The sequence below is a fragment of the Pundamilia nyererei genome, unplaced genomic scaffold, assembly GCF_000239375.1.
Source record: "Pundamilia nyererei isolate P.nyererei 1_Seehausen unplaced genomic scaffold, PunNye1.0 scaffold00090, whole genome shotgun sequence".
Taxonomy (NCBI): domain Eukaryota; kingdom Metazoa; phylum Chordata; class Actinopteri; order Cichliformes; family Cichlidae; genus Pundamilia; species Pundamilia nyererei.
Window position 1 is genome coordinate 105,220 of NW_005187491.1, and position 22,774 is coordinate 127,993.

Here is a 22,774-nt window from a genome sequence, read left to right on the forward strand (position 1 = left end):
GCTCAAGAAGATACTTTAGTTTCTTGGAAGCTGTGGGCAAAAGAAAATCGAACATCATAAATAGAACACTAACATCAACCTCCCATGTGACAACCTTTTTGGGTAAAAGAACAACTTGTTTGCACTACACCGAGCAGTGCAGTGTAATTTTTCTGCAGTGCAAAAGTTAGAATTTTACCCTTTCAGGTTAAAGCTTTAAAATTTTCTTCACAAGACACTTTTTTTTGGCAAAAATATTTGCATTGATAGCGTGTCAGAAAGTTTAGTATCTTTGAGCAAGATACTAAACCCCCAAGTTCTCCCTGATGCACTTTAAGTGCTCTGATTGAGTTCCACTCCATCTATGACTAGAAGTAGCCGTCTACATTGTATACAGTAACATATATTCTTTTCTTTACTTCACTGCACTGATAAAAAATATGCTCCTCATAATAAATACTGTGCTGGAGATGAAATTTAGCCTATATTTGCATTTTACATAAGACAAGCCAATCAGGAGTTCAATACTGGGCAATATTGGTAACATCATCAAATATGAATTCATTTTCTTCTGTTACACAGATAAATTCACAGATTGTATCATTAAACATGATGTATGTTAGGCAGTAAATTAACAAGTATGTAAAGTAATCTCAGGTCAGTACATGAATATGTAACTGCAAACCATTGCCAAAACATCACCCATCATGTGAGAGTAATGGGATTTTACCTGCTCTCTCCGGTGTATATAAAGCTGAAGACCAGGTGAAGCACCTTGATATCAATAAAAGAATCACTGCACAGTTCATTATGAAGGGTGTCACTCTTCCTCCTCCTGTGTTTCATGAGAAAACAGAATAATATTTTGTTGTCACAGATGGCCTGGGATCATCAATAAAACTTTAAGTTAAGAAAAATTGTGGTACATTTTACAGTCCAATATGTTTCCCAAATTTTAAATCGGAAATTGGCAAAGACAAAGACAAAAACCTGCGTAATTGAGAAGATACAGCCGTTCGGTCATCCTCCAGCATCCTCCAGCACGATGTTTTTAGTGTCCAATCAGAAAATTCTCTGGATAAAGCTTGACTTTGTTTCTCTACTATTTATCTCTGTTGGGTTCTCTGTCCAATCATCAAATGTGCAGCTGTCATCGGTCTCTAACTCTTACGCCCTCTCTTCCCTCGCTCTGGTCATATGGTCCACTCTGTAATCGACAGTGTGTAAACTGGACTCTTGTAACCATACGAAGATCTGATACTCACCAGCTTTTGTGTTTGTTTTCGTTTATAGTCTTTGTTTCTTTGTTTTTATTAAATGTGAGACAAAATATGAAAAACAAAAAGTTTTCTCAGAGGATTATAACTATGAATGAAACCAGCATTAGCACCTAAAATTCTACATTTTGGTGTTGCAGGTCAAGGTGCAAACACTGATTTGTAAAACATGCCATTATCTGATTTGTTCGAGCTGACACATACTAAATCTGTCAGTGGTAGACGCTACCTTTAGAACATGAATAAATGAATTATTTATTACTTGTCAATCAATGTATTGATTGATCAATTACCAGATAGCAAAGTGTCTATAATCTTATTCAATTCCTGTTTTAAATGAATGAAGAAACAATGAATACATACAATGATAAGTTTTGTGTGTTGCATCTTAAGAACACTTAAGAAGGAGAACCTTAATATTACACATTAAAACAAAGAAAAGTATTAACTTTGATCAAATCTGCACACTTTTCTTACATTCCCTTGTGCTGTCAAAAAACATATTGTACAATAAAGTGCACCGAGTGATGAGCCATCTCTGAACCCTGTAGACAACAAGTTAGCCTGTGTATTCTAACCTTTCCCATAAGGTCGTTGCCAGAGAGCACTATAGTGCGCATTGAGCCATCTTTGTTATTGCCCACATGGCTCTGGGGGCAGTGGGAGAGGAAGCTGTGTCGGACCTAGTTTCCTATTCCACCACGGTCCTCGGCACAAGGGCGGCATTGTGAGGGTTATGTTCTCCACACAGTGACAGCAGGCAGGAGACACACAAACAGCGTCCAATGTGGAAAAAAAGATTAAATGATGGGATTCTTCTATTTTTGCTGGTGTTGCTTCCCTATTGTGCTCCGTCATCAATGGGACTCTTTCATGTCCTCCAATTAGTATTCGCACAAACACCTCTAGGTGACAACAACCAAGTGGCTCTACAGAACTCTCTCCATATACAGTACCAATGCATTCATTACGTTGCTTCAGTTTGTTAAGGTTTGAAGGTATTCTTTTGTGCACAGCTATCTTCTGCACTTTGATTGGATGATTACAACTCTTTGATTCTTTCTTATTTCAGGAACTTTGCCTGCTGAAAAACAAAGCTTTACCTGGCCTCACATTCTACTGGTATACAGAAGAGTTCATGGTTGACTCAATGTGTCCTGTGGCTGGTGTCCCCAAACAACACTGTTCCAGAAGTCTTTTGATTTATTCAAATCAAAGTTTTCAAATCTATGCTATGTTGTCATGCTCCTAATAGAGAGAAGCTTTCTTCTGGTAACCCTTCCAACAAGTCCAATATATTCAGGCTTGTTTTATAATTGTTCTCTCATAGGTTTAATATTTAGCATGCAAACTAAATCCTGTAGAACAGCGGTCACCAACCTTTTTTGCGCCACGGACCGGTTTATGCCCGACAATATTTTCACGGACCGGCCTTTAAGGTGTCGCGGATAAATACAACAAAATAAAACTAGTACCGGTACCGAAAAAAAGAAGATTTATTCATAACACACGTGAAAAGACCCAGGAAAACCGAGTTAACGATAAAAACGATAACAAAATAACGCTGAAAACTGATAAAAACCCTGAAAACCATACATTTCATACCTCAGCCTTAACTCTCACGGCCTGGTACCAAACGACTCACGGACCGGTACCGGTCCGAGGCCCAGGGGTTGGGGACCGCTGCTGTAGAACCTCTTTTGGGTGAACTGCCTATGAAGAGTCTTGCATTGTGTTAACACAGACCTGAATGTTCCAGATCAGCAAACTACATATACTCCTGCTTATATATAGGAGATCACACTTGTTGATGATCAGCTAATCAAGTGTATGGACTCCTATGAAAATGCCGCCTTTCATGGTCTTTGTGAGTGTTGATCTCCTGTCTATGAATAGAAACACAATGTTATGCCATTTTGGGGCAGCTACACCAATTTATCATCGAACAGAAAATCAAAAATCATCAGGATATTTGTTCTTCAGATTCTGGTTGCATTGTAACAGATAGCTGAATATTGCTTGCAGGGCTTTGTGCTGTTAGTGTGAATTTATGTTGCATAGAAATGTTGCCCTCTGCAGTTTAACTATAATAACGACAATAAGTAACTTTATTTTGTCATAGTGCCATCATGTGGTAGTTTTAATAAATTTTTTTCAAACGGGAACCGAAAGTTTCAAAAATTTTTTTAAATTATTCTTTATTGAAAAATATACATCAGTTCAAAAAGCCTCACAAAAATATTTTTGTTCTTTTTTTCACTTTTCAACTTTTTGGCTCATTTTCTTATACTCGGCAGCTGCCTAAGGCTCAAAGCTACTTATGAAAGCCTGCAGGTAAATGCTCTTGCACTCTGTGACAGTTAATTTCAATTTTGTTGATGGATGTGTTTTTGGTGTTTCGCAATTTACTTCTGAAGCTCTAAGCAGGGCTGCAAATCACAGAGTCAGTTAAAAGCATTCAACATTTTAATCTCTACACATTTGATAACCACTCAGTCCATCTAGAGTTGATGAGTGGGGCTAATATGAGAGCTGGTCGACCTGCCTGCAGCCCCGATGTAGTACTGATGCATGACTCTGTTGACAAAATCTGTGAAAAAAGTGCTGAGGTCATGAAAGTGCCTCATGGTAAAAGTATGTACTTTTCACCAACATTTCTGAAACTTCATGTAAAGACACATGACCCTAACTTCTAACATACTTACAAATACCCTTCTTCTTGAATCCACTGCAGAGAGTGACAGTTTGTGACAGATTTACCTTCCTTACAGTTTAAAAAAAAATCCAATGCTAAGGAGTCACTGGAGGCACTTCCTTGTCTGACTAGGTTTCCCGTGTCTTCCTTGTGTGTAGGTGGCTTTTTTGTCTTTGCATTTCATCTAAGTACCAGGAGTCTGAAATAAAACCTTTTGACCTTTTGATTCTTATGAGGCATAATGCATAATGATCTTTTATAAGAAATGTGAAAGCTGTTTTCCACTCCTTTCCTGCGCTAGTATAATTTTACACCAAGTAATGTGCATACGTTTACAGCAGAAATGTGTGAGACCAAAAGTGACATGTCTCTTTTTCACAGACAGCTGTTAGGAGAAATAATGTAGGTTTTTTTTCCTGTTACTTTCAGAGGTCCTTGTAAACTTCCACCGTCCTTGTAACCATAAACCCCATATGGGCACACACTGTTTCTTAGAAAACAGTTATCAGGAAATGTCAACTGACTGTTACACTGAAAATGAAGTTGCTGGTACTTAAAACAAACACAAGCTTGTAAGATGTAGAGCTGAGGTGTACTACAGAGTCAGGTTGTAATTTTAGATGAGTTCATCAGTAAGGGCAAATGTTTTTACATGAAACAAAACACATTTTACACCATGCAGGCTGCCGGATGGAAACACCAGTCATTATTATCAGTCCTTTACTTATCTTTGTATACTTATCATTCACCCATTCACATCCCTTCACATTTTCCATGCTCAGTTGACTCAAATGTTACCAGTGAACATTTAGCAGCATTTTCTTGTTGTTTGCACTGTGTAAAAATTAAATAAACAAACAAAAAAAAACGACATTGACTTTGAATAGGATATTTGTTCTCTGTGCCAGTCGCGCTGACTGTGTCTTTATTTTTCCTTTCACATTATCACTGATGTTACTGTTTCACATCAATACAAACTAACGTTGTGTAAGGTTGCGTTTGGAATGTCAATAGGATAGTGTCATATTTAAGTAGCGTGCTGTAAGCATTTAAACATTCCCGTAATGCCACTTCTGTAGTACGCTGATGGTTGTCAAGTTATCGGTGTGGTGTGTCATTTGACTCTGTCCATTATTTTCTACAAATCACGTTTTCATAGTATGCTGATTATTGCGATATAAGACATGTGACACTTGCTAGTCTCGAAGCACTGATGCGGATCATGCATTGGTTGGCTGCTCAGATACCTCATTCTAATGAGAGTACTCATACCCTATCACACTTCAACATTCCTTAGTTTTGATGAACAAAATCTTTCAACAAAAACTGCTACACATTTACTTATTTATATAAAGACATTTTCAAGTTTCTGCACACACTGTTACAGTCCTTAACACTGCTTTTTGAAGTTAATAAGAGGTAGACTTGCTGATGTGTTTCCAATCACTGATAGAGCAAGTCATTCAGGTCCTAAAGCAATAAAGTAACCCCACACCATCACACTACCAGCACCATGTTTGCGTGTTGGTGTGATGTTCTTAAGCCAGATGTAATAGGGCTCAAAGCTTCCAAAAAATTCAATTTTTGTTTTGCACTGCACAGAATATTTTCCCAAAGGTCTTGAGGAACATCAAGATGAAGAAGGGTTTTTTTGTTTGTTTGTTTGACAAATGTGAGATATGTCTTGGTGTTCTTTTTGATCAGCACTGGATTTTGTCAGTGTCAGTAATTTTGATAAGCTGGCCACTCCTGGGAAGCCTCACCACTGAAACATAAATGAAATAATAATTTAAAAATGACATTTTATCATTTTATCTGCATTATATCAAGAAGGGGGGGATACTTTTGTACAGCATTGTACATAATACAACAAAAAATATATTAAATATAATATAAATATATTAAAAACGACAGGAGTTGTTTGACCCCTTGTCCTTTACATGGAGTGATTTAATAATGAGCCTGAGGCACAAGCTGAGTTAGTTGTGTAACACACATACGACAGTCATAGAAGTAGATATGAATCTCACAGCAAAGATGAGAGAGAGAACTTAACGTTCCCATACATGTTTTTCCCCCTTTGAGCATGGAGCACCTCCAGGTTGTTTCATGCCAGAACTGGAAACCAAAAACAACAAAGTGCATTTGTGTGTGTGTGTGTGTGTGTGTAGGGACACTCTTTAGGTAACTAGTATATATATAGTCGATATTTTCAGCTCAAATATCAATCATTTACCTTTTAACCTTTAAGTATTTCCTGCAATGATTGCCACTAATTGCCACTATTTAAAGACATATATTTTGTCACTTTTACACTGAGTCAAGACATTTTGTGCTGCAGGTATAACACATGGTATTATAATGAAAAAGAAAAAAAATCGTTGAAGATTTTGCAAAATATGATATTGTACATCCAGATGAGTGACATGGACTGAATTTAAACAATGAAAATAGCCAGTGTGATGTCAACCAAGTTGAGCATTCTGGTCATTTCCACCTTGACGTCTCGAAAGCTGGATGTGATGCATGAGAGGTGGATCTGACTGAGAAACCAAGGAGCACTGCATGCTCATGCAGCGGCGGATTGTCCACCAAAAATAGCCACACCCTAAAGCATACCCTGCTTCATACTATGTCGACTATTTTATTCTTATTGGGATCCTCTTTTTCAAACTGCACATTGTGTTGTGTTCAACAAGATGTGAAACCAGCAATGACACTATGAACTCATTAGGAATTCATATGTGTTCATGCCATTTTAAGGCATTTTGTACAGGAAGCTATTTTTTTTTTCAGGTACTGTCTGTGTCTATAACAAAAACGCTATAACAAGAAACTTTATGCATCTATTAAGATCAATTAATAGATGCACCTTAAAAGGTCACATAGGCCTGGCAAAGTTCCCAGAGTACAGTATAAAAGTGTGAAGTACCAGTACAGATTCCCACTATCAACTATCTCAGTCTTACATAACAGGCAAGCTTAGGCTTGCATTTATCTCTTTTCATGTGGTCCTGGAGCTCTTTCTGTTTGCTGTTACTATATTGCCTCTGATGGGGAGATTGTGTTATCATTGCATCAGAGCAGCCAGTACTGCACTGATGGAATGACAATAGTAACACAGTACTACAAAAAAAACTGTGGTATGCACGCTTGAACCCCTGCCTCTAATTCACAATGAGTCAGGTGACACACATGCATTTCTGTCCTGTAAGATCTGGAAAAGATATCAAACATTCTAAATTTATCTCACACAGCAGCGTTTCAGCCTTATCGTTGAAGAAGTGCAGCTGAGGTATCTTTTAAGTCTGGTGCCCATTTGTCTGTCGGTTGGTTTGTCTGTTTTGACATCAGAGGACAGGAAAGCTAACTGGCCAAAATTTTTGATCAAATCATGGTTGAGGAAGAGCTTCTCTACACTGCACTACACTTATAACTACACGATAGGGCATTGAACTTGGCCAGCTGGTTGTGGGCACATTGTCACACCACAGTTAGCATTTAGCTTAAATCTACTCATGAAGACAATGAAGTTACTATTTATTGCTATTCAATTCAATTCATTTTTATTTATACAGCACTGTTGCTACTACTCACTTCAGTCAGAAAAGTGTTTGGGTGTTAATAACTAATTGCTTGTTTGTACAAATGCCGCTTGTAACCTTTGGGCGATCGTGGCTCAAGAGTTGGGAGTTCGCCTTGTAATCGGAAGGTTGCCGGTTCGAGCCTCGGCTTGGACAGTCTCGGTCGTTGTGTCCTTGGGCAAGACACTTCACCCGTTGCCTACTGGTGGTGGTCAGAGGGCCCAGTGGCGCCAGTGTTCGGCAGCCTTGCCTCTGTCAGTGCGCCCCAGGGCAGCTGTGGCTACATGTCGCTTGCCGTCACCTGTGTGTGAATGGGTGGATAACTGAATGTGTAAAGTGCTTTAGGGACTAGTAAAGCGCTATACAAATACAGGCTATTTACCATTTCTTAGATGAGATAATGATTCAAGAAATAGTGTTTTTGTGGGTACTTTGTTGACTCCATTTACTTAAAGGGGATTTTTACATACCTCACTGAAGAGGTATGTGCCACCCTGTCTAGACGTCTTGCCCCCCCACTTGGAAAATTTTCAAGATCCACGACTGAGCAAGGTAACAACTGTGTTTTATTATTGCTGTTGCTCATTATATAGTTGGATTATTACATTCATTACATGTGGCTCACCTCCCTCAACACTTTTAGATGCACCTGTTGGAGTGAGATTTACACATGCATCACTTGCAGGTTAATCCCATTTAAATAAACACTGAAAGTTGCAAGGCTAAGGATTATCAAGATGTTTTGATTGTGAAGATCGATATGTGGATATATGTCAGCTTGGGTTTACCTGCTCTGTGCCACGTTGTATTATCCATTTATACACTTTAAAACAAAGAAAATAATTTTATAATGAACTCTAAAATGGAAAGCTGGCCATTGATGTGAGGATAAATCTTGAGTAATATGCTCTTTCTTCTTTGTAGTTAAAAGTCGTGCAGCAGCATTTTGAGACACAGAGGACTGGCTAACACTAACATACAAGGAGTTACAGTAATGTGATAAATACTGATTTACTGATATTGATCTCACTGCCATGATAAATAATGATTTTTTTCTCTAAAGTAATGGATGCTTATTAGAGAAGGGGATTCATTCCCTATATTGGTTGTAAATCATTTCCTTGTTTGTTTTATATAAAACTTTAATTTTCTTTTATGTCTCTTTGTTGCTGTCCCAGGTTTAGATTGCATTTGTTGAGATAGATGTCAGTTTCCCTGTGATATCTAAACAACCCTCTCTTTTTTACATTTCTAATAAGATCTTTCTCATTCAGTTTCTGTTTCAGACTGTTGCACATCACTCATCACATTCATATAGCTGAGAGGTCTCTATGTTGTCATTTTCCTGCAAACAGCAGCAGCAGTTGTGAACTTTAATCAAAGTTTCAGCTTCAAGTTTAGAAAGCTTGTTGATTTTAAATGTAAGCCTCTAACGGCTAAGATAAAGCGATGAGGAACAGGATCAGTTCAACAGCAAAGACAAGATGAGGCATGTCTGCATGTAGGTCCTTATCTCTGAAGTTTTATGTTTCATTGGGATTATAAATCATAAAACATGACATATCTAATGGGGCTTTTTTCCCATAAACAACACTATACTTGCTTGAATGTCGAATTAAATGTTTCTGTTTTTTGTTAGAAGGCACGAAAGGAGATATTTAGGTATTTACTCTGGAGGAGGCTTTAAAGGAAACCAAGTTGATGAGTCACGAAGCTCATTTCAGAGCAGCGTTGGGCTCGAAATTAAAGAAAGGAATGTATTACACATTAAACTTGAAGTTAAAGTTTAAGGGGATACGATCTTTCTTGTACTTGTTACATATGAACATAAAGCCAAAAATGCAAAGCAAAGCTGGAAACCAGCCTAAAGAGCCTTCAGAGTGACTGCAACAGTGATTCTACTTTAGAAACATGAACAGATAGAAACAGTAGTTGCAAGCCTGATCTTTCATATTTGGTTTCTGGAGGTGCAGATATGAATTAAAAAGACCTCCATGGCACACAAACTCAAAAGTTTTATGTGTGTGGTGCCACACACATAAAAGCCAAATAGAATAGTGATTTTCCATTTAAGATTGCGGGCCAACACTGACACTAATTCTAAATTTACAAAAAGATTAGCTGTTGGAAGACTCAATTACGCATTAAAGAGTGCATATTTGTGAATATAATATTTTTTTCTATGACTTCAGCTCAAAAAGCAACATATTAGATTAAATCTTTGGTACAGAGGAATAACAAATAATATTATGTCACACATAGGAATTCACAGTTAATTTAAATATTTTCATTGACATAAAGCTTATATTACTATATAATGTTGAATTTGTCACATGACATCATGTGACTGAATGAAATGCAGGAGAATACCGATCAGTGATGTTTTGATTTTGTGACAGGAACCTGGCAGAAAGAGTTATCTGTATCTGCATAGTTTATGGCTTCTCTTTGACTCTCCTGGTGTCTCGTGGTAATAGTTTAAATACTTCAAAAACATAACTGCATTCTTGCCAGCTCCGAAGAAAAAGCAGCCTGTGCTGATAGAAGATGAAGATACAGGTGTGAGTGACATATGTTATGAAATATTATAGCAAGAGGAAGAGAAGGCACATGAAATTTTCCTTTAGCTTTGTACAACCTCAGCTTGTCCAGTCCTTTCACAAATATATAGCTGTTTTCTCTCGTGTCTGTCACAGCTCTGTCAGTGTGAACAGCGTAGCAAATGGTCTATGCTCTTGTGGTTTTAGTTTACTGATTCTGGGAAAAAATGCCTGAGTGATAACACTCATGGGAATGATTTTTACATAAAAAAGAGTGATACCAACATTGGTGAATTAATTTTCTGTTGTTTCTGTTGAACTCTCTCATTTCAGATATCAGACATTCTATTGTAAAAGGAAGAAAACTTGCAATTGTGGGGGAAAAAATCAGCACTGATATCTATGGTCACTCCATAAATTTAAGGTATGATGCTATTTAGGTGCAATCAGTCATATTGTTCCCATAAACATACATTGATTAGTGTGTAATTACATCTTCCAACAAACTGTCAGTCCGATAAACTTTAATCCATTAAAAGTACAAAGCAGTGAGCACCAGTTTATAGATGTCTCACCAGGCGGAGATGGACATTGCCATTTTGCCTTATCTTGTCTTTTTGTATGTGATTAAAGTCTGGCAACATAAGTAGGATGCCAAAAGCATAAGAAGTGAATTAGCAGGTCTTTGTTTGAGACCTCTTTAAAGTGTGAAATGTACGTGCATGCAAGTGTTGCGGTAAATTGCATTAAGCAGCAGTAACAGGAGATTATTCGTTTTTGTACTAACAAGGACTCAGAAGAAAGAGACCTAATGTTTAATGTTTCACATTTTACTGTTTTACTCTTTAGCACACATTCAGAGCAGACACAGTCTCTAAGGGGATATGGTTTTAGGGGAATAACAAGAGGAACGAAGCTGCAGAGAGGCGTGTAAGACTGCAACTTTGTGTAACCGGTTTCTGCTTCACCCCGCTGCAACAATTCAGCCCAAACAGACTCCTCGACTCTGCATTGTGTTGCGTTTTTAAGAAGACAAGGAGTCTCTGATCTATCCTTGCTACTTTATTTCCTGAATGGGCACAACGGTGTTGTATCAGATCAAAGGGCTGACCCCACACCACTCCGCATAGCACACTGTCGTACGGCTACGGCAGACTGGCAGCGATTACTGCAGCCAGCCTCACCTAACTGGCCACACCAGGGGGTGTGGCCAGTTAGGTGAGGCTAGGTTGCAGTAACATTTGTGGCAAGTGGAATAATACTACACTGTTACATTTGCTTCCTGGTCTAAACTATTTAGTCACATTTTACTCTATCCAAAATAGGATGGTTACCGTCTCTTCAGTGGGTGTGTCACAGACTGGGGGACAAGGATGAGAGACATGAATGGGTTGGTCGTGTGCTGTGGGCCTCTGTTTAGGACTACACGTCCTCCTCACGGGCACCTAGTGATCAGGTTTTTCCTGCTGCTTGGTACAATCTGCTGGAGAAGAGTTAATAGTGGCCACACTACCTTTGGCTACACTGGCTATAGGGGCCATACTGTGAATATAATTAATGGGTGAATCAACAGAGATTGTGTTTGGATAAAAAAAATGTGAAGATTACACTATGAAATAAGATATTATCTATACGTTTTTAGTTAAGTTTGCTACACCTAAGCAGACACAAAAACACCACTGTGAGAGCCAACCCCAAGTGAGAACGCCACGCAGGAAACCACTGTAATCTGTTTCATCTTCCACTGTGTAAATAAAACTGCAGATGGCCCAACTAGAAACCCACTGATTCTTGATGGTGTCAGTACTTTTATGGTCCCACATTTATTTAAGCTCTGGCTGTAACTTATCAAAGGGACAGTGACCTTTCAAAACAGACTCTATTTGGAACCAGGAGATAGAAGGAATAGTATAAATTGGAAGTAGTAGCGAGGCTCATCGTTTCTCTCTTGTTCTGATGCAGAACTGTGGTTATGCGCAAATGTGCTTGTGGGATGCTACAAAGTCATGATAAGCAATGCAGCAGCTGAAGAACTGTAGCTTTATCACGTGAGAATATCACGATTATTGCTTCTACTATGTGCAGTTATCTCAGCAGTGTTCAAACAGAGACTCGTTAGAGAAGATTTGATTGCCATACAGACCTTTCAGTACAGGTTTAAGGTGCAAAATGAATGTTTTAGGTCATGTATACTTTTTACTAAGTATAATTATGTGTAATTTATTTATATGATACTTATTCTATTTTCTTCTTCTCATGCTTTTTAACACCCCCCATTACTTTCAAATAGGCTAAAAGGCCCTTGTTTTATTACTGTGGATGTTGTTTTTTTTGGTTTGTTTTTCTGTCACCTGGCAATGGTGCAATATTATAGTTGGGTATGGCGCAATTCCTGAGTCGGAGCTAATACCATGTAGGTGTTGTGCTTTGTATAATTGTTCGTGATGTAAGGATTTTCTGTGTATAGGATTGTGTAATTTGGTTGCAGTGCTAGCAACAGTTGCAGTGGGGAGGTGTTGAGTTCCTGTGGGATCCCATTTATTTATAGTGGATTTGTAATTAAATCAGGGCAATTGGTGTTAATACTTTGTGCAAATAAGTTTGGTTTTTTTTCTTTTAATGGTCTAGTGTGTGAATGTGTGTGTGAATGGGTGAATGACTGAATGTAGTGTAAAGCGCTTTGGAGTCCTTAAGGACTAGAAAAGCGCTATAGAAATGCAGGCCATTTACCATTTACAAATCTTTTAAATGATAAAACCCTATATGTATTTGCTGATTCTGGCTTCTTGCCCCTTTCCTTCTGAACTCATCCTGTGTGATTTTAATTGACAGTTGTATGAGTAGTAGGCCGTGGTGGCTACAGTGTTTTTGATCACTGAGAGAACAGAAGATCCGCTGTGCATCCTCAAAGACAGGATGACTGTTTTTTTATTAATCCTTTATTTATCCAGGTAAAAATCTCATTGAGATTAAAAATCTCATTTACAAGAGAGACCTGGCATCATAGCAACAAAAGTCACATACCACATAGGTATATAACATTTAAAACAAATACAATATCCCATACAAACATGTGTAAAATATACAATAACAGATCAAATTAAGAGCACATTAAAAACAATCACACTGAGTAAAAGAGCTGTGCTTTAAGTTTTGTTAAGTCTGGACTTTTTGTCACCTCTTATTTGTTGTTTTTTGTTTTTCTTTACCCATCTGTAAACATATGAGTCAGCCCTAAGTGGCTAATCCAGGAACTCCAGTGGCTTAATTTTTTTTAATGCTAATTGGGGTGCTTCATAACCAAACGGTATATTTTTTCAGTAACCACAGCAAAGTAGTTTTTGTGGGCAAACCTATCCAAACAGAGTGAGTGTGTGAGTGAACTTTCAGGAACTTTCAGGAACTTGTTCATGCATTATCTCTGCTTTTAGCATGAAACACAAATACAGAACAGAAACTGTCTCAAACTGTATGCTGTATGAATGAAGGAGTGGCTGCTGCCAAATTGCAATATTATATGATGGCAAGTGCACACAGAAAATAAAAATGACACTTAAATCTCATGCTGCTGGCTAAAATGTGGTAATCCAGCAGCCATAAACTAGTGGTTTAACTAAGTGTTAAGCTACTAGTTTAAACTAGCTTAAACTTATTAGCCATAAATTAGTGTCTAAAACACTAGAAACACAAATTACCAAGCTGTATCTATCAAAAGTACTGGATTATTACTTATTATAAACGTATTTGCTGAACTCCAGCACTTCAAACCACCTTAAAAAGTAAAGTAGAAGGGGGCGGGAATAATATTAATTATGCCATTTTAGGTCCGGTAGGTGTGTCCCAAGAGATGAAAAACACATCAGCGCTTGTGTTTGTCTGTGAGCTAGGTCTTCCACTCTCACACAAAACATCCTCTTGTCTCTGCAGGACGCCCCTGAGTGTGAGAGAGACAGTGTGTCCAACGCTCTGTGCTAGAGCTGTAATTAATTTCATGAAGAACAAGCCTCATTAAATTTCTCGTCTTCATCTCACCGGAAAGAAAACATGACAGACGCAAATACCAACATGCGGCTGAAACTGCCGATCACCTGCTTCATCCTGGAGATCATCCTCATCATCCTCTTTGGGGTGCTGGTGGAGTATGACAAAGAGACAGATGCAAAGAAGTGGCACCATTCGAACCACAGTGAATATGACAACGATTTCTACTACCGCTACCCAAGTGAGTGTTTTGTAGATATGGAAAGGAAAATTTGTGCATTGCTCCTACTTAATATAACGTTATTTTTGCACATAGCATATTACAGACTAGTGTAAACCAAAAAACGAAATAATATTGTAGTAATAGTAAGCTTGCCTCTGCCTTGTTCTTAAGCCTATCGGCAATTTATTTAAGAGTTTCAAAGGCCGATATATGTTAAAGTGGTTCTCTTTGTTACCTGTTGTTTTGAGACGTGGCCTCACTGTGCACTTATTTTAGGACTGTTGCGTAATTCATCATTGCATGCAACTGTTTTTTCAACAAAACACAAATGTTCTCATCTGCATTAAAGGAGAAAAATCTGCTGAATTGCATTTCACCAGCTCTCTTTTCCCTAATTGGATGAGTCCTATTCATTATGAGTGAACATTTCATGGAAATGTCTTCCAGTCCACTGCTGTCGCATGCAGGCAAAAACATTGTCCTCGCTATTTGTTAACTTTGTGATTTACGTTGCCCAGTAGTGGCAAAAACAACAACAACAAAAAACTTTTATAGGGGCACTCATTGGATACATAAAAGTATAGATTTGTGGTCAGTTTTAAGTAGTAACTTGAAATGATTGTATTTCCACTCTTATTACATTTAATTTTATTTATATTTAATCAACATGAAGCCATAATAAAAGACATATTTTGCTTATCACAAGAGGACAATATATAGGACTTCCAGGAAGGAATTAGATTTTAAGCCGAACCTAAAATGAAATGTTGTAGACTTAATAATGGAAAATAGGCGTTTTGTTTCTTTCATTTACATTGGTAAACTTAACACTGAAGTTCTTAGAAGTCAGGGAGCACAAAGTTCTAGCTTAGCAGTTGGGCATGTTCGTTAAGATGAAGCTTTGTGTTAGGTTGGGCGTGTGTTAACAAATCAGACAGCATTCTGCAAAGAGAATCTGGGGAGATGAATTCCCTCTCCTTTACAAGCCACCTCCCACCTGCAGGCAGCTAACTTGGGTGTTGATCCTGCCCTGGCCTATTAGTAAGTCACCTTTCAGAACCTACTGCAGCAGAATTAGGTCACATGTGACTTCAAAACTGAATTACAGGAACTAATAAAGCCACAAGGTCAGCAATATTTTTTTACGTAGTTATTACATGACCCTCTAATTTTGCACTGGACGATACACTTTTATTAGTCCCACACTTGGGAAATGTGTTTGGTGAGCTAAACTAATAACTTGACTGTTATCAGTTGGTTAGCATAGCCACTGCATTTTGACACGTCAATCAATGTGAAATGTCGCAGGACAAAATGAAACATTACAAACTGTACTTTTAACAAAGCTTTGACCAAATAACAACTATTTTCTTCAGCTCTGCCTCAAACAGTACAGGATTAATAGATTAAAATTCATAAAATAAGAAAAATAAGCAGAGACAAAAGGTTCATAGTGGTGTATTGAAGTCTGACACCCTCAATATCCTGGGAGATGAAAGAAAACTTCACCTGTGTGTATGGAAAACCTACATCGTTTACCCTTATTTCATTCTTAGGGAAAAAAAAGTACAGTAAACATAGAAGTTTACACTGTACAAAGCCTGTGTTTTACTGGACTGTCCTCCAGAAAGACAAACACACAGGTCACAACTTATAGTTAAAATGAAGACCTAATGTGGACTTTCTCTGAAATATGCTCTTATGAAAACCAGTGACATATAAGTTTCACTGGAAAAACACTTGCATGGGTAGGTTTGGAAAAAAAACAGAAATGATCTAACCGAGGAACTATAGTTGAGAACTGTGCTATTGAACAAACTCTTGTGCAATAGTTTACCTGAACTATTTCTTTTTTTTAAACCAAAGTAGAAATAAATAAATGAGAGACAATATTAGCGTCTTGAATTCAATGCAATGTGGAAACATACAAATAAGCTGTGTTATATAGTTATTACTAAAGGTTAAGCAGAAGCCAAATAATAGAATCTAACTCAACCCAGTGAAGCGTATTATTGCTTTTACTGTATGGCCTCAACTAGGAACTACTGAGAACTGCATCTGGGCCAAAACAGCAATGAAGACAACACCTCTGCATGGTCCTGCCAGTTAACCATTACCATAGTGACAGCAGGCAAAGCACAGTGCAATTTTGTGTTTGGGAATATCAGACAAATAGATAAACATACATGGAAACACCCGGGTGCAAGTTTAGACAGTTCAGATTCATATGCTCTCTTGTCGCAAAAGCTAGTTTTTCACACAATACAAGTGATAAAGTGATGATCCAAGAATCAGTAGGATGTTTCACCAAGCATGTCACAGCTTAACCTGTTGTTCCAGTTAACCAAAGCTTATGTAAGTAGCCATTCAGTTTGTGTTTTTTTCTAGACTACAAAGCCCTCGAGTCATAGTGTCGCTGGCAATGATTGAGTGAGTTTGTTGAGAGTAGCTATTGAGGAAAACATTCCAGACCAATCCAAGCGAGTGATATCCTCCCTGAAGTGCTGTTGGAATTCCTCTGACCAACAAAAAATTAATTGTAGTTTGATTAAAAAAAAACATGAGGGGAAAATGTTTTAAATGCCATAGGTACTTCATTATTTCACCACTTTTCACCGGTTTCTCAGTTTTTAACTCTTTTCATGCACACTTTCCAGGTTTCCAGGATGTACACGTAATGATCTTCATTGGTTTCGGTTTCCTCATGACTTTCCTCCAGCGTTATGGCTTCAGCAGTGTTGGTTTCAATTTCCTGATTGCAGCTTTAGCCTTACAGTGGGCCACACTTATGCAGGGTTTCTTCCATGGTATGCATGGAGGCAAAATCCACGTTGGAGTGGAGAGGTATGTGGATAACCATGCATATATGAATGTGCACCCAAACACATACAGAATATGCAAAATACATAGGATAAGGATAGAATTTTTTCTTGACGCTTAATCCTCTTAGTTACAATCATAAACACGAGTGCAAACAATTTAACCCGTGCAAATACATGTACAAACAAATCAGTTTCATTTGTTATTCTAGAGCTAGTCTTGATTTCTGCCTGTGAGACTGGCACATTGTGTACTATAAAATAATGGCAATAAAGGTCTTATTTTAGCCTTTTCTTATGACAAGGGGGACAGAATATTCTTTGTCAAAACTATAGGAGTGGCTAACTACTTTTGCAGTGTTAATGCCTCATGGTTAAGCAATTCCTAGAAATATTGTTCACCTTCACTGTGTGACCAATTGCATATCCTGCATTTAAAGCAGCCTGAATACATCTTTGGTTACCTGGATGTAGTAAACTGTCAATACTCTTATCACTTGATGAATGCAAAAAAAAAAAAAAAAAAAAAAAAAAAAAAAAAAAAATTGGTATTTACTCTAGGTAGCAAGAGTAGTTTTGAGTATGAACATACTGAAAAGGTTTTCTAAATGCTGAGAAAAAATGGAGTGCTACAAAATATGTCACATCATGCAAATTACAAAATAAATCTGTGGATTAGTAGAGATGAATTGTATTTTGTTATGTTGTCTTTGTGCTGTGAAGTTTCTGAAATTCATTTTTTGAATGAATTCAATTGTTTTTTTTGTTGTGTTTTTTTACATTTTTGTTTCTTTCAGTATGATCAACGCTGATTTCTGCACCGGCTCTGTGCTGATCTCATTTGGAGCTGTTCTGGGTAAAACAAGTCCTGTCCAGTTGCTTGTTATGGCTGTGTTTGAGGTCACACTGTTTGCAGTCAATGAGTTCATCCTGCTGAGCCTTCTTGGAGTAAGTTACTGTATAAAGATATTCATATTATGAAAACATTAACTACATAATTAAAGACTGGGACTGAAGACTTTGGCCTAAAATGCACAATGCATATCTGAATTGTCACCTATTTTCATCATTATTACTCCTGGCCTGTTCCAGACCAGAGATGCTGGTGGCTCGATGACCATTCACACATTTGGAGCCTACTTTGGCCTGATGGTGGCTCGAGTCTTGTACCGACCCAGGCTGGACAAGAGCAAACACAAGAACAGCTCAGTCTACCACTCTGATATGTTTGCTATGATCGGTAAACACCTGCAACTACTTCTGTGAAATACAAATACTAAATGTTCCTTATTATATGTATAGTTGTCTCATTTAAGAGTAACTCTTTGGTCACTTGTGCTGCCAGGTGCTTGCCAGGCGCTATTATCATGAACTGTCTGTAATCACCCAAATAACAACACATAGAAACACTCTATAGTATTTGAAACAGGAACAGTTATATTTTGAGTAGTTTCAAAGTGTATATTTAAATCAAAACTACTGTATTGATGAAATATTAAAATGTTGTCTTTTCTATACTGGTTGTAAATAGGTACTCTCTACCTGTGGATGTTCTGGCCCAGCTTTAACTCTGCCATCACAGCTCACGGAGACGATCAGCATCGTACAGCATTGAACACCTACTACTCCCTGGCAGCCTGCACTCTGTCTACTTATGCCATGTCTGCCCTCACAGCTCATGATGGCAAACTGGACATGGTGAGGATACAAAATTATAATTTATGACTTGAATTGTAGCTTCAAAAAGCAATTCACCTTAACTCTTTACCACTTGAAAGCCTAATAGGAGTATCCCTTGAAGCTTATTTCTAAACTGTCATATTTCAGGCCTCCTTTTGGAACAAAGATGTGGAACTGAGATTGCTTTAGAAGTTAGCCTGGGTGGTCTCTGCCTATGCAGCTACCCTTAGTAAAACCCAGAAAGCAGTCTAGTGGACATCAATCCACATTTTTATTGATCCATACTGAGGTGTAAAACTTATTATAATGGTTTAGGGGAGGTTGTCAAATGTCTTCTTTATGTGGTAAAGGTTTAAGAATAAAAAATATAATTAAAAATATTCTTAACATCTGTAGAGGTCAGAAGAAGTGCACAATCAGTATTAACACGGTGAAGGGAGGGTGTGGTCAAGACAAAGTAATGAAAGAACTAGGTCTTTCCCTCCTGTCAGCAATGTCAAAGTCAGCTGATCCGGGTCACGACAGAGTCACTTGTGATAAAAACTGACAAACGTGTCAGCTGACGGTACACTCCCTCCTCAAAGATGACACTGTCAGTTAGTCACATGTGCTTGTTGTCAAGCCCATCTGTTAACAGTAAGAAGTCAAGGCGAGACATTCCCGTGCTGATTTGAATCAAACCAAAGAGGGAAATATAAACAGCTCGTGAAATTGACAAAGGGGACAGACATGCCACACAACCTGCTGACAGTAAAGACAAACCAATCACTGGAAGGAATCAGCTTGTCTGTAATATCGTCCACCTATTTACTAGCACGTGGTGCAAAACCAGTATGCTAGAGAAAGATGAATTATCTTACAGTTCTTGGTGCTCACGTCTGATGGTCTCATCTGTTCATTTATTATTTTGTAGGTCTCTTCTACAGATATTAAAATCTTTACATTCTGCATTATGTGATGCATTATTAAAAGTCCGTCTGTCACTATTTTAGGTCCACATTCAAAACGCTGCACTGGCCGGTGGAGTGGCAGCAGGAACAGCTGGAGAAATGATGCTGACTCCTTTTGGCTCCATGATTGTTGGTTTCTTGGCTGGTATCATCTCTGTTCTGGGCTACAAGTACCTCTCAGTAAGGATGATTCAGTTTTCATGTTTAATAAATCAGACAAGGAACTGTGATGTACTTGTGGAAGGGAAAGAAACAAAAACTGGTTGCTAAAACACACAATTTTGGTGAATTTTTCAAAAATATGTATGTGCTAATTTATGTTTTCAGGTTATTAAAAAGTGGGTTAAAAACACTAAAATGAATTCATTTTTACTGAAAATATTATTAACTTGAATTGGTTTCATCCACAAAACAGTTTCATCCACAAAACAAACACTGCCACACACAATCCTCTCATTTTGTTTTCTCTCCATCAGCCCATCCTGGAGAGCAAGCTGAAGATCCAAGACACCTGTGGGGTTCACAACCTACATGGTATGCCCGGTGTTATGGGCGCTATTGTGGGAGCGGTCACTGCTTCTCTGGCTACCAAGGAGATTTATGGCGACGGGTAAAAATTTCTTTTTGTATTTGTTTGAAAAAAAGAAAAAGGTGTAAGGTCAAATATTATGTTGACCTTTCCCCCCGCAAAGAATATTGCAATAAAAGATAAGGGAGAACATAAATAACAATACAGAATGTTGATTTAAAGGAACACAGCAACATCTAATTTTTTACTTCTACTAGTATAGAGAAAAAAGGAGCACTACCAATAAACATCTTGAAGCGATCTGAGTTGAGAGCATGTGGCAAAGAACACGAGTGAAAATAGAATTTGAAACATAATTTTGTAAGAACAAATACAAAACAAATATGTACTTTAGCATATGTTCTAAGTTATGAACTGTCAAGAGCAGGATATAAAAGAACATTAAAAATATTTGATTTAAAATGTTATATATATATAAAATGTAATCATATATACATATTAATCATTCTTTTGATGATTTACAAATCAGAAATCCTCATGCAGAAAACTGAAGGCTTTCTTCAACCTGCTCCTTTCATTGTTGGGGATTGCAATGGGGTGGAAATATTTTGGATGTGGAGGTGTGCGATTTTTAGAGTGAAAAATCCTCTGTGCCAATTTTAGTTTGGAAGACGTGTTCCCTATGGTGGCACCTGATGGGAGAAGCGCATCTTCCCAAGGCGGGATTCAGGCCATCTCCCTTGCTGTCACTTTAGGCATGGCCCTGGTGGGAGGGCTTCTTGTTGGTAGGTTCACATCCCTCCTTTAGTTTTTTTTTTTTTAATACTCCTTTGATTGAATATCAGGTACTTTTAAAGTACCTGATACAAAACATAAAATACAATCTACTGGACTTTTGTGACCTGTGACCAGATCAGTAAAAAACAAAAAATGTTATGTAAACGATATCTCAAGATTTATAATTTAATAGTCAGCAGAAACCCAAAACCTTGCTTTCAACTTATATCTTAATAACTTCTTAAAAATCTTAATTAAGAAAAAAAGATTAATACAGATAATCTTTTGTTTAGGTTTCATTATGAAGTTGCCCATCTATGGAGCTCCTTCTGACGCCTCGTGTTTTGAGGACAGCATCTACTGGGAAGTAAGTTCAAAGAAGCTTTTAGAAACTTCTAAACTCTGTATCTGTCCACAGCCAAAGAAACACTGCAACTATACTACAGGCTACGTGGAGTTTAAGATTCAGACTTCCCTGCTGCAAACAGAACAGTACCTAATTTTGCCACAAGATGGGAGTGTTTCACCAACAATCAGATATCTAAGACGGTTATACGTTCATAGCTAGCAAAGCTGTTGAACCACCAGGTGGAGCAAATTCACCACTACAATTTATGATCAGCCTGGTTTATTACACAGAATCTGATTACTTTGGGCTGACGTCATTTAGATTTGTGTTGCCCTTGGTGCTTTTGAGTTTGTGTTTATGAATATTTGAATGACCACACGTTTAAAAGAAATACATTTGTTCCATTTTTGCAATCCATCTGACATTTAGATACAGTGAACCAGTTGACAATTAATACCATTAAACCAAGAAGCAGCTACTAATGAGTGCCTTGAATCGTGAAATGGAAGGATGTTTGAGACCAGTTGATATCGTAAGTCTGGAAACTCAATAATCTCCTGCTATCTGTCAGGTACCAGGGGACGAGGAAGGTCATGCGGGCCAGTTGAGCACTGTGAAGACAGAAGAGGTCGCAAAGCCAGAGGAGACTGAGAAGCTCAACTAGACACAAAAAGACACAGAAAGACAGAACCAGGCACACACACTGTGAGATTATAGCAACCTAGACCCTTCTAAGAAAATATATAAAGCTACCTATATTGTACTAATGTTAATGTAAATTTGTCAAAATGTGCTGTTTTAGAAGGCTTTACATTTTTATTCACATCTTTGCTTTTCAAAAAATCCCCAAAAAACTAAAACTAAAAAGAACACAAGTGTCCATTTAATATGTTCTAGACAGTTTCAACCACTAGATGTCGATCTAGAGCTCCATCACTGTGTGCTACTGGCCTGCGGAAAGGCTGCATTTCCAAATGAGGTGTCCATTTGATGAAAGGTGCTTTGTAATTGTTTCCTAAAGCAAGGTATTGTTACAAAATACAAGTTTTACAGACAATTCAAACCAAAGACAGACATCTAATAAAAAATACCTTCAGAACATTACATATTACCACTATTATTCTTCAACAGTATGTTGTTTTTTATAGTTATGTACATCTATTTGGTTAGTATGACACACATTTTAACATTTACGAGACTGACCTAAGGAAGGTTACATCTGAAGTTAAATAATTTTGAAAGGCAATATCGTAATATTTTTGGCAAAATAAATATTTCAAATGTGCATTGTGTCTCATTTAATATTTATGACTACGTGGGTGCACTTTTTTGTTAATGGGGTCAAAAACAATAGGGATAAAAACAAATTGCATTCAGTTATTGATCATCAT

At 37.7% G+C, this 22,774-nt stretch overlaps 1 protein-coding gene and 1 long non-coding RNA gene across 2 annotated transcripts; one reads left to right on the plus strand and one right to left on the minus strand.

Moving 5' to 3' along the window:
* Positions 1-1,177, minus strand: LOC102214254 (uncharacterized). Its single transcript, XR_311895.1, has 3 exons — positions 970-1,177; positions 710-814; positions 1-30 (listed from the first exon to the last, which is right to left on the minus strand). It is a non-coding gene; the product is annotated as an uncharacterized LOC102214254 (long non-coding RNA).
* Positions 1,178-13,952: 12,775 nt separating this feature from the next.
* rhbg (Rh family B glycoprotein) lies at positions 13,953-22,668 on the plus strand. Its single transcript, XM_005739170.1, has 10 exons — positions 13,953-14,297; positions 16,937-17,123; positions 17,896-18,046; positions 18,191-18,338; positions 18,630-18,796; positions 19,771-19,908; positions 20,205-20,338; positions 20,921-21,042; positions 21,328-21,401; positions 21,955-22,668. Exons 1-10 carry the CDS (start codon positions 14,120-14,122, stop codon positions 22,045-22,047), a joined length of 1,392 nt encoding a protein of 463 aa, XP_005739227.1. The 5' UTR covers positions 13,953-14,119; the 3' UTR covers positions 22,048-22,668.
* The last annotated feature ends 106 nt before the right edge of the window (positions 22,669-22,774 follow it).

Bases quoted from the DNA above. Each gene is read 5' to 3' on its own strand.
- rhbg (XM_005739170.1), top strand. From the start codon at position 14,120: ATGACAGACGCAAATACCAACATGCGGCTGAAACTGCCGATCACCTGC. The intron at 14,298-16,936 runs GTGAGTGTTTTG...CACACTTTCCAG, and splicing joins TTTCTACTACCGCTACCCAA to GTTTCCAGGATGTACACGTA. The intron at 18,047-18,190 runs GTAAGTTACTGT...GGCCTGTTCCAG, and splicing joins TCCTGCTGAGCCTTCTTGGA to ACCAGAGATGCTGGTGGCTC.